This window comes from Oratosquilla oratoria, chromosome 27, assembly GCF_046742065.1.
Source record: "Oratosquilla oratoria isolate Oo_2021 chromosome 27, ASM4674206v1, whole genome shotgun sequence".
In the NCBI taxonomy this organism is placed as follows: domain Eukaryota; kingdom Metazoa; phylum Arthropoda; class Malacostraca; order Stomatopoda; family Squillidae; genus Oratosquilla; species Oratosquilla oratoria.
In genome coordinates this window covers 36,445,034-36,457,533 of record NC_134803.1, presented here as the reverse complement: position 1 = coordinate 36,457,533, position 12,500 = coordinate 36,445,034, and the positions used below count along the sequence as shown (strand labels likewise).

The 12,500-nt window shown below is 36.6% G+C and overlaps 1 protein-coding gene across 1 annotated transcript; it reads right to left on the bottom strand.

The window, feature by feature from the left end:
* Positions 1-712: 712 nt before the first annotated feature.
* On the bottom strand, positions 713-1,270 carry LOC143039804 (uncharacterized). Its single transcript, XM_076210052.1, has one exon. The coding sequence runs from the start codon at positions 1,268-1,270 to the stop codon at positions 713-715; it is 558 nt and encodes a 185-aa protein (XP_076066167.1).
* Positions 1,271-12,500: the final 11,230 nt, after the last annotated feature.

Below are 12,500 nucleotides of genomic sequence, written 5' to 3'. Positions count from 1 at the left end.
AACCCAAATTTCCCCCTTATTAACTTTTAGATTATATATAGATAAATAGAATTAATTTGTTTTCCGTCGCTTTGAATTTTTCTTATGTTTTTACCGGCATTTTTATTTGACCAAAACGAGTCATCTGCTACAAAAATTGGGAATAGTGGTCGACATCTTGATGACGCATATCGATTGGTCTTAACACTATTGCCATTGCGTCGTGATATCTCTCTTGCATGTTTCTTGGAGAGCCTTGAAAAGAAGAGGGCAGTATGACAGTTCGTCCTATCGGCACAATACCATCACCTGCCACTCTATTCAAATGATCAGCCAATCCACGATATTTCTCAGCTTTCAATTGATTTTGCTGAGTTTTTATGAAATTTAATTTATTTGCTTCAACTTGTAGATATGAATCCACGATCCATTGTTGAAATAATTTTCCTTCATGCAAAAGTGGATTAAATTCACCATCTCTGATGGCTGTTTAACCCATTAAACTCCGATGACAAGATGTCTTGTCATTTGGTCAAATAAAACAAAAAATTATAAAACACCAAAATGTTTGATCAAACACCAGAAAAATATGACGTCAATCCTCGCTTCGCTCGCAGCGAAGCGAGGACTGACGTCATATTTTTCTGGTGTTTGATCAAACATTTTGGTGTTTTATGATTTTTGGTTTTATTTGACCAAATGACAAGACATCTTGTCATCGGAGTTTAATGGGTTAAGATATCTTCTGCTGAAGCATTGTTACATTTCTTCGGCGAAGATTTATGCCTTGTCTGGCATTACCTTCCATCTTTGGTTGCCAGCCAGGTTCGTCAAAAGGGAAAAAAAGAGTATATGCCATAGGATCAAGATTTGGGCTAAGAATATTCAGGTTAATCAATGGAGCATCCTCATTTCGTGGATAAACTTTGAAATCTCGATGAAACGGAGGCTCTCCATCTGGATTTTGAAAAATCGTCGCAATGTCGTTGACAGTTGGTAGGTTGTATCTTCTTCTATCAGCATTTCTGTCTCTATTGAAGAATAAGCTGATAATGTACTCAGGACGTTGTTCTCTCTGAGCTTGTTCTGCTTCATATAGTTCAACCTCACGTAATGTTTTAAATGCTGCAGCAAACACGTTATGCTCTCGGATAATGGAGTCCAAATTTTGTAAGATTTCTGATATTGATATTACATTAGTAGGGTTTCCTGTTCTTATATCTGTGGCTTGCTCAGAGTCGATAACATAAAGTTGTGCAAATTGTCTGCTTTGACCGTCATTTAGATGCATATGGTATGTTCTGTGATAAATTATACCATGAACTCTGAATGTATATGGTTGTCTGCCATTCGGTTGTAATCTTAGATCCCATTGATGCAAATGACAATGAAGCATTATAGTTCCTTATGTTTTCCTTAAAATGTGAGTACTGGGGATCTGCAGGATTTGATAGAAGCGACATGAGGTAAGGTGGAAATTCTCTTCTTAACGGAGGGATAACCTTTCCTTTGTGGCAACAATTGTTGAATAATCCATCGGAAGGCTTTTCTCCTGCAAAATACTTGGCTTGACATTTTGAACATATGACGTTCATTTCACCACAAAAATGTGTAACAACATTACCATCATTGTAAGTATTATTGCCAAATCTCTTCATGTTCAGTCTGTCATTTCTCTGTTGCCTTTCATTTCGACGAAACAATGCCATTCTCCTTCTCTTTTCTTCCCTCCTCAGTTCTCTTTCTTCTTCAGTTTCTTGTTCACGTTGAGCTTCCATTCTTGCTCTTAATTGGGCTCGAATTAAGTCAATCCGCTCTTGAGAATGATTGTTGTACAAATGTCTTCTTTGTTGCCTGATTTTTTCTCTTTGTTGCTGGGATAGGGCATCTCTAGCTCTTCTTTTGCGTTCTCTGTCAAGTCTTCTTCTTCTTTCCTGAGGCGTTTCCATTCTAATTGACGGTAGATAGGTTTTGTATGTTTCCTTTTATATATTTCAATGTTCAAATTTGTTTGGCTCCAAGTCAGAGTAAATTATTCTTAAAAGCTCCAAAGGAATGGAAATTCATAACTTTTGAGTCGCCTTCAAATAGAGAGAAAAATTAATAGAAACTTCCTTCGAAGCCACTGTTCAGATTTTGTGTTCGTTTATGGATTCGGATAATCACTGCCTCAAAAACTTATAACAATCATTGGGATCAGTCTTTAAAATCAATCAATATGTCTTCGAGATTTATCCTAAATTCTTATCTTTTTTCCAACTTCATCAGCATTTTCATGTAAACTAATTGCAAAGCAATCAAGTAAACCTCGTTCTAATAAATACAGATGCATGAAGAAAATAAGTTTACATATGAAATTGAATATAATTTAGAGCTTTTACCTCTATTCAGTAGGCGAAAATGATGAAATGCAGAAGATTATAACGTCATGTCATTGCTTGGAACACTATGCATTGTAGACGCTAATTAAGGAGTTGGCTATACTTTTAGATACTGAATATGAACATTTTGTAAGTATCTATATATATGATACCCCTTCTGATTGGCTGGTCCTCAGTCATGACGTCATATCTCTTCCTCTGGTCTCATTTTCTGATTGGCTGGTCCTCAGTCGTGACGTCATATCTCTTCTTCTGATTTCCTGGTCCTCAGTCGTGACGTCATTTATTCTTACGATACGGACACCGCACACACACTTGGGTATTATTTATATAGATTTAATGTATTATTGTGAAAACCAAGTGTTCATATATTAAGCGTGTATGATTTTCCGCCAAGTCTGAGCTTGGTGGCGTGGCTTGGCGTCGGAGTAAGTCTTGATTCTTCTTACGAAGCGGCTTGTTTTTTTGTAGTGCTAAATCATATATATATATTAATTTCGATTTGGTTTCATTACCCACCCAATACAGTAAGGCTGTTCCATGAGGCTCAACGGCAACATATATGTATGTACCATATCTATTATGGTAGTAGAGCTAAGTCATATAACCGTTGGTGTATGCTTTCTTCCATCTTTCTTCCATCTTCTTCCCGTCGTAATTCTCGTCCCTCATCCCCTGCCCCTAGATCTAGTACGTCGGGGAACTAAAGGGGCAGCCCGTAGAGGTATCTCTTACAACCGTCTGACCCCCATTTGTAATAAGGGCCTCAATAGGTTGCAAGAGTTATGAATTTCAACAATATCAATTTGGACTGATTGAAACGGTCGGTAGGAGTTGAGACAGGTGAAACAGAAGTTGTGGTGTGGCGAGTAGTCTTGGCTTGTTGACATGGAAAACAGTCTTTGACAAAGTTCTTCACATCTCTGTCAGTGCAAGGCCAGAAATACTGTTCTTTTACAAATTAAGATGTGGACTGAACTCCAGGATGGTAAAGGTTATGCAAGGAAGAGATTACGTTACTCCTTAAGGATAACGGGACGAAAGGTCGTGGAGTCTTAGTCGAGGTGTCACACCAAAGGGTCAGGTTAGAGGGTAAAGTGAACTCGTATAGTCTAGCTTTGAATGTTTCCAAGTCTTCGTCTCCTTTCTGTCCTTTACTGATACTCCTGAAGTCAAAGACACTGAGTGGTACGGTGTATGTCGGTCGTAATATACAATTGGCAACAACATGTTGTCGCAGCGGCCGAGGATACTTACTCCGAAATAACAGAGATTTGTCTCATCTAATTTTCATCTATTGGCCCCACGCCTCAGTTCATCCTACCTAGTCAAGCTCCACTTAGTCTATGTTTCGAAAAGGGATATTTAAACGGTTGATATATTTTCTTTATATTCTTCACTCAATCTTCTACAACTTATTTTTCTTAGGTACACCAGAGGACTCCTATCTAGGTTCCCCAATCCACTCACTAAGCCATCTTTGTTCCGACGTCACTACTTAATTTATCCAGTAATCTTGATTGTTACAAATAAGTGCCTCCCCTTAAGGGCGTGACATTTCTCCCGTGTACCAATAATTTTTCTCCTCCACCCTTTTCTCCAATCAGAAAGACTGCTACATTACCTTAAGCAATACACAAGCAATCTTGATCTCGAAGCGGAATGGCTTAGTGCTTACATATTGTCACATCAGCGTTAATATCGGTACCCTAGCTATGTTATTTACAAATTCCAGATGAGGAGCGAGATTATGCAACTCCGCAACTCCTTTGCGGCTATTGTTTTCAAAACATCTAACTCGTAGAAATTAAGTTCTCGCCACCTACCCCTCTTTCTACCTACTTTTCTACCAGCCTCTTACATGGGATTAACTGTGATTTCACTAAGATTCCTAACTCAGCCGGATATATGATCATGCCCTCTTTTCTCATTTTACAAATCCTATCAATAAGTCTCCTGGGGAAACATATTTATTTTACAACTATCATCGGAATGTGGAAATGCACATTTTTATACAAAATAACATCTAACTCAGTGTTATCTAATGTTTTTAACTGACTTCCTGTTACTCCTTGCAATGAGTAATGGATTGGTTCCAAGATTTTCACTCCCAGTTTCAACCTTTTAAGCACTTTACTAGTTAAATAATTTAAATAAAATGAGATATGAAGACGGTACCCCACGAGCATAGCTCCCCTTCCCGTAAAATACAACTAGGTAAATACAGAGTCGGATCGACGGCGAAGATTGGAACTCTGGAAAAAACGCAATTTTCGTGGATTTCAGCGACGAGGGAGTACCTGTGTTGTAGGGAAGGGGAAAGCTCGTGGTGTAGTGAACAGGTGAAGAAAAATGAGAAGGGAGGGCATTATTGAGGAAAATGGAAGAAAAAGAGGAAGGGGAGGAACGGGCCTTGGACGTCAGAAGGGGTGAAAACAAAAGGTGTGCAGATGACATAGACGAGGTCAAACAGGTGAGCAGAGGTATTAAAGGTAGGAATATAGATAATAGTAGCTCAATGGAAAGAGAAGATAATTACTTCCATGGAGGTTAGCTTTAGCTAACTAGCACTAGTTACACAAGGAGTTGATAAGCTGGAAGAACTAAAGAAGGAGAATCAAAACCTAACTAAAGAAATAGAAAAATTAAAAAGACAGTTAAGACAAATAAAGGATGAGAATGAGGAATTAAAGAGGAATAATAAAGAGAATAAAGAGTCCATAGCAAAAGAAGTAAGCGGTTGGAAAAAAGTCCAAGAGAATAACAAAATTGAATTTTAGAAATATAGCAAAACAACAAATGAAAGAACAAACTAAGGATACAGTTATTAAAGTGATGAGAAAGAGAATATAGTAAGAGAATAGATAAAAGAGAAATGTATAATTATATTAGGAATTGAAGAGAAGCAGAATCCAAATAGAGAGTAAAGAAAGAGAAGGAAAAGTAAACAAGGTATTAAAATAGTTCAAGATGAACAAGAAATAGGGAAAGAAATTGAAGAAATAAATAGTTTGGGAAAATACATAAACGACAGCAGAGAATATCTTATCAAAAACAGGGAAACTAACAAAAAGTGATAAGTATAAACAGGTATGGATAAAAAGAGGGATGAATAAAGAGGAAAGAGAGGAAGAATAAACAAAACGAATAGAAGCTAAGGAAAAAAACGAGAACAGAACAGAGTCAAAGAGAAATTCTATTGGAGAGTAGTGGATATGAAAGTGAAGAAATGGTTCATAATAGAGAAAAACTGAAGGAAAACAGAAAACAGGATGGAGGTAACAGAAAATTAAAAGTGTCTTACACAAATATAGCTGGCTTAATAACAGGCTTGAATGAATTGAATGATTACCTGAAGGAAAAAGAACCGGGCATAATGGGAACTGTAGAGACGAAATTGAAAGGTCCATTACCATCCAACAGTGTAGGACATAGCGCATACAATTATTGGATTAGAAACAGAGTAGTAAAACAAGGGGGTGGAGTTATATTCTTGACTAAGAAAGATATAAAAGTGAGGAATATTACATATGGAAAGAATAGAGTAGAAATGATTATGATGGAAATAGAGGACAGGGACAAAAAGAGCAGGAAGCTTGTGGTAAATTATGTGCCTCCTAAAACGGCTTCGTGGGAAGTGAGAGAACAAAAAAATATGTTAGATGACGCAAGGATAACACTAAATAAGGTAATGAAAGATGGAGGAAGAATGGTTATAATGGGTGATTTTAATTGTAAAGAAATCTGCTGGGAAGAGATGACAGTAAAGGGTGGAGACGACCTATGGGGAAATGTACTACTTGATATGATTATAGAACATACAATGACGCAATGGATACAAGAGAATACTAGGTATAGAAATGAGGAAGAACCATCAAGACCGGACCTTATAATCTCATCAGAGCCTGAAAGAGTGGACAAAATTGAATATAAGTCACCAATAAGTAAAAGTGACCACATATTAGTTGAACTGGAACTAAATGAGAAAAAAAAACAAAAAACGAACAATATAGAAAGGGAAGATTGATGTATGGAAAAACAAATTTTGATAAAATAAATATATATATATATTTTTTTTAAACAGACTGGGAAAGAATACACACAGAGGAAACAAGAGTAGAAGAGAAAATTGAAAAATTTGACAAAAAATGATAAAGGAGTGGAAAAGTATGTTCCAAGAATAAAACAAGAAAAAGGATATGTAAAGTGTTGGTACAACAAAATATATAGAGAGTTAAAAGACAAAAGGGATAAAGCTTGGATAAAATGGAAGAAAGACAAAAGACATGAAAAATGGAAAATATATACTAGTTATAGAAATGAATATGTACAAATGCGCAGAGAAGAAAAGAGAAACTACGAAAAGGATGTCAGAGAAATGTAAGGATCAACCAAAACTATTTTATAGATTTGTAAACAACAAACTGAAAAACAAACAAGAATTAGTAAAACTACGACAAGAAGTTGAATACACATGGGAAACAGAAATGGCAGAAATTATGAACAAGCATTTTAAATCAGTGTTTACAAGGGAGAACATACAACTTAGAGATGTCGAGTAGGGGAGATAAAGTCCCCCCTATGAAAGAGATAGAAGTAACAAGGAAAGAAATAATGAATCACTTGAGTAATCTCGACGTCAGAAAATCGCATGGACCAGATGAAATGACAAACTGGATTTTGAGATAATGCAGGAACGAACTAACAGATAAAATACATAGTCTAATAAGCAATCCATTGAAAGAATGAAAAGTTCCAGAAAATTGGAAAAGAGCAAATATAGTACCAATATATAAAGGGGGAAACAAGGAAGACCCTACTAACTATAGACCCACAGTATGGTAGCTAAAATTTTTGAAAGAATGATCAAAATTAGTTGGGTAAGGCATTTAGAAAAAAAACAATGTACTAAATCCAAGGCAATTTGGATTTAGACAAGGAAGATCATGTGTTACAAACTTGATGTGTTTTTATTCAAGGCTAATAGATGTAATACAAGAAAGAGATGGATGGGGTGATTGTGCCTTTCTAGACCTGAAATGAGCTTTTGATAAGGTGTCACATAAGAAATTGCTAAAGAAATTGGAAATTACAGGAGGAATACAGGACAAACTGCTGAAGTGGGTGGAAGACTTTTTGCATGAAAGAAAAACGAGAGTGGTGATAAGAGAAAAAACATTCTAATTGGGATGAAGTGATTAGTGGAGTTCCACAAGGAAAAGTTCTGGCCCCAATAATGTTTGTTATATATATTGATGATATGGATAAAGGAATTGAAAATTATATGAACTTCTTTGCGAACGATGCAAAATTATTGAAAAAAAGTCATCTCAATAAAGTATGGGAATGGAGTAGGAAGTGTAGCATAATGAAATTTGGAAGAGGCAAAAAAAGAATAGTGGGATCATATAAATTGCGAGAAGAAGAAATGAAAAATTAGAAAATGAGAAGGACCTGGGAGTCATTATTATGGATAATATGTCCCCTGAGAAACATATAAAAAAAAAAATTGAGAAACTTTTAATTTAATAAGAACAATCAAAGTAACATTTACATACCTGGACGAAGAAATGGTGAAGAAAATACTAGTTACTTTGATAAGACCAAGATTGGAATATGCAACGACGACATGGTCACCAAGTATAAAAAATGTATAACAAAACTTGAAAGAATACAAAGAGCAATTACAAAATTGGCACCAACTATCATATGAGGAGAGACTGGCAAAACTTAAGCTACAGACATTAGAGCAAAGAAGAGAGAGAGAGGAGACTTGATAACTATTTATAGAATCATGAAAAGCATAGGAACTATTGATAGAGAGGATCTAATAAAATGGGATTGTTGAGATACAAGAGGACACGGAAAGAAAATAAAAAAAGACAATTATAGAAGAGACATGAAAAAGAACAGCTTTCCCCATAGGATAATAGACGTTTGGAACAAGTTAGATGAAAATGTGGTGTGTGCAAAAACGACACATAGATTTAAAAACAGTCTAAATAAAACGAGATATGATGATTGGACACCACGAGCATAGCTCCCCTTCCCGTAAAATACAACTAGGCAAATACACACACACACACACACTCATATATATATATATATATATATATATATATATATATATATATATATGACAGTGAAAGAAAACGAGTGAAAGAAAACGAGTAATACAGCTGTACCTTTATATCTTATTCCCTCTCTTGCTCAACGCATCCTTCTTTCAAAGCAATCCATCAACCCAGCAATCCTTGGCCGTCCCTCGACACTAAGAACAACATTGAGGTGGTTATCGGCGTACCCTAGATATATGGCACTCTCTGTAGTGTTGTATGGACACTTGTAGCGTTCCCAGCCGGATCCGATGTATACATAGATATCTTTGCCAATATAAGATGCTGCACCGTACAATGCTTGTGTTTTTACAAAACTACCAACGATGCTCATGTCGTCTAAATCCCTATGATAGGCATTGAGGTCCATGCCGATGCAACCAGCAATAGCAGCATCATTGTTCCTCATATGATCCACGATTCCTGTACGGAAATCTTCATGGCATTCTTCAGTCCCCATTACTGCGAAACTTAGGCACCTGAAAAAACAATTGCCATCTCCGCGTACCACTTCCCATCTATTGGGTTCTCTTAATTCTTCTCTATTACCATACTCAACAGGCTCTACACCTCGCCTAAATAAATTGTAAGCTATATATTCCCTTTCTCCGTCAGAGGGGGGAAAGAAGTTCCAGGATGGCGTGTCCATCTTACTGAGCTGGAGATCTTCAACGAGCTGTCTGCTAAATTTGTGGCTCAATAACCCGTTGATGTCCAAAACTGCAGGATAGCACTTTGGTTTTCCACAATTCCCTGGAAAATAGAAAGATATTTAATTTCAAAATTGCAAGGGCCCTTTTTTCCATTCATATGGAACGGAAGATTCCAAAATAGTAACTCAAACTATTACCAATTAACATACCTTTTCAGATAACACTTGAAAAGGAAGTCAAACTCATTTATTCATTTGTTCTGCCTGTAAAATGTTTACATTATTTAACACAAGTCATATTTATGATTATGCATGAATTTCCTCAGCTCCAATGTCTTAATTAAAATGTTTTCAAAATTATAACCACTGATACAAGGCTCTAAATTTGAAATAAAGTAAAATAAAATGTGTCACATGTGCAACCTCTTTTTTTGGTTGGTGATTGTTGTATGGCGGTGGACGGCGCAAAATAGTATATATATGGGCTCTTTGGGTAAAATACAGTAAGTGCCGCACCTTAGCCTCGGGCACACCTGCATCCAGTAGGCACTTGACTTGGCCAGCTTTGGCGCCTGGCAAGCTCTTGCCCTGCCCAGCTCTATTTGCCTTGGTGACATAGGTGTCGTAAAGGGGGTTAGTAGAGTGTCGTAAGTAAAGGTGTTAGTTGCTATTCTTATGCTTTGGAGTTAGTTCTATTTATTGGGGTTAGTTGTATGGTTAGTGTGTATGATTAGACATGGTATATATATGTTAGCTTATGGGTAATATAATATCCTTACCATAGCTTACCGGCGTGCCATATCCTCTTGGACTTCGGCAACCATGTAGCGCCACCGTTCACGGTTCCTAGTTACTTGTAACATCTGTGCTGGTTTGAGTTGTTTTCCCGTCGCCCTCATTAGCCCGTTCATATACTTCCCCCTCTGCTTTCCTCTTGCTCTCCTTCCCTCCACCATTCCCGTCATCATCACCTCATCCAATCCTTCCCTCCTCATTATATGTCCTAAGAATCGCTACTGTCTTTTCCTTATTGTTGTCATTAATTCCCTATCTGTCTCCATTTCTCTCAATACTTCTTCATTTGTTTTCTTCGCTGTCCATGGTACTCTTAATACTCGTCTCCATATCCACATTTCTGCTGCTTCTAAGTTTTCCTGCAATTTTTTGCTGATTGTCCACGCTTCTGAACCATGTAATAGTGTTGACCATATAAATGTTTTAACTGTTCTTCTCCTTATATCTGTAGATATTTTCTTGTTTGTTAAAACCCCTTTCATTTTCTGAAACGTGCTTTTAACTATCGCTATCCTTGATTTTATTTCTTTTTCACATCTACAATCTTCTGTCAATACGCTTCCCAGGTACGAAAATTTGGTTACTTGTTCTATTCTTCTCCCTGCTATTTGTACTTACACTCTTGGTGGATCTGTTTTACTGGCCACTAGTATTTTAGTTTTCCCCATATTTACATTTAAACCTTTTTCCTCACTAGTTCTTACGGTTACATTCAATATATGTTGTAGTTTTTCTTCTGAGTCAGCCACCAATACCGTGTCATCAGCATATCTGATATGATTTATATTATGTCCTCCAATTTCAATCCCTTTCATTCCCTCTAATTCCCTAAGGATCATCTCCCCATATAAATTAAATAAATCTGGAGACATAACGCAGCCTTGACGCACTCCCCTCTTTATAGCTTGAAATTCTGTTCTTCCTACTCGTACCCTCACTGCTGCTCTTTGCTTCCAATACAAATTTCTGATGATACTCATGTCTTTGCTATCTATATCCACTCTTTCCAAAATACTTATCAAATCCTCATGTCTTACCCTATCAAACGCCTTCTCGTAGTCAACAAAGCAAAGATATACATTTTGCTGTTTTTCTATCATCCTCTCCATAATCGTTCTTATTATAAACATTGCATTTGCTGTTCCTTTCCCTTCTATGAAACCAAATTGCTCCTATGAAACTTGTTCTCTCACTTTATTTCTTATTCTATTTAATACTATCCTTAATATAATTTTGGTTATTTGACTCATGATACTGACTGTGCGATGTTTACTACATTCCATTGTTCCGTTTATCTTTGGTAGTGGTATGAAAATCGAGTTACACATATGTTCCGTTATTGTACCCTTTTCATAAATTTGGTTTATTAGACTAGTTAGTTTTCTTATTGCAAAATCCCGTAATGCCTCTAACATTTCAATCATCACACCATCCTCACCCATGGCTTTCCCTTTTTTCATTTTCTTCACTGCAAATTTCACTTCCTCTTCCATTATTTCTTCCCCATCTAGATATCTATAATTTTCCTCTTCTCCTTCTTGTCTGTCGTCCTTAAATAGGTCCCTTACATACTCCTCCCATCTATGTTTAATATCCTCCTTGTCCATTAAAACTTTTCCTTCTTTATCTTTGATTGCCCCCCCCCCCCATTATTCCCCTTTCTCTTGTTAATTTCTCTAATCTTATCATTCATCATTTTAGAATCCTTTTTTTCAAGGCCCTCAATTTCCTTACATTGCTCATCAAGCCAACTCCCCTTAGCATCTATACACTTCTTTTTGATTTGTTGATTAAGTTCTCTATATTCGTTTCCATCCCTATTTTTAGCTTCTCTTCTCTTATCCATTAGTTCGAATATTTCCTCTGTTATCCATTTGTTTTTCCTCCTTCTATTTTCAGGAAGTACCTTTTTATTTCCCTCTTCTATTGCTTCACATAACCTTTGCCAGTGAAACCCCGGATCATATACATCCGCTTCTTCTCGCAGCAATTCATATTTATTTTCTACTGTAACCTATGTTTCAAGTCTTCGTCCTTTCTCAACACACTTACTTCTCTTCTCGGTTTCCCCATCTCCTTTCTTAATTTCTTCAATTTTATTCTGATATCTGCAACAACTGGCACATGATCATTATTACAATCTGCTCCTGGGTATGTTTTTACCTTTATCACTTTATTTCTAAACCTTCTGTTGATAGTAAAATAGTCTAATTGATTTCTTGCTGTATCTCCTGGTGCCTTCCATGTCCATAGCCTTCGCGGATGTCGCCTAAACCACGTATTCATTATTATTTGTTGATGTTCTATGGACCAGCTTATCCATCTATCTCCCCTATCATTTCTCTCTCCTAACCCAAATGTCCCCACAACCTCTTCTTCTCCACCTGAACCCACTTTTGTCATTTACATCGCCCATAACTATCTTAACCTCTTGATTTCCACATTGTTCCATTGCTTGATCTAATATGTCATAGAAATCATCCACTATCCTTTCCTCTGCTTCTGCTGTGGGAGCATACACCTGTATTAAACATGTGTCAAAAGGTTTTCCCCTGAGTTTTACCAAGAGCACTCTGT

Coding starts and splice junctions, on each gene's coding strand:
- LOC143039804 (XM_076210052.1), bottom strand. CDS start 1,270: ATGCATCTAAATGACGGTCAAAGCAGACAATTTGCACAACTTTATGTT.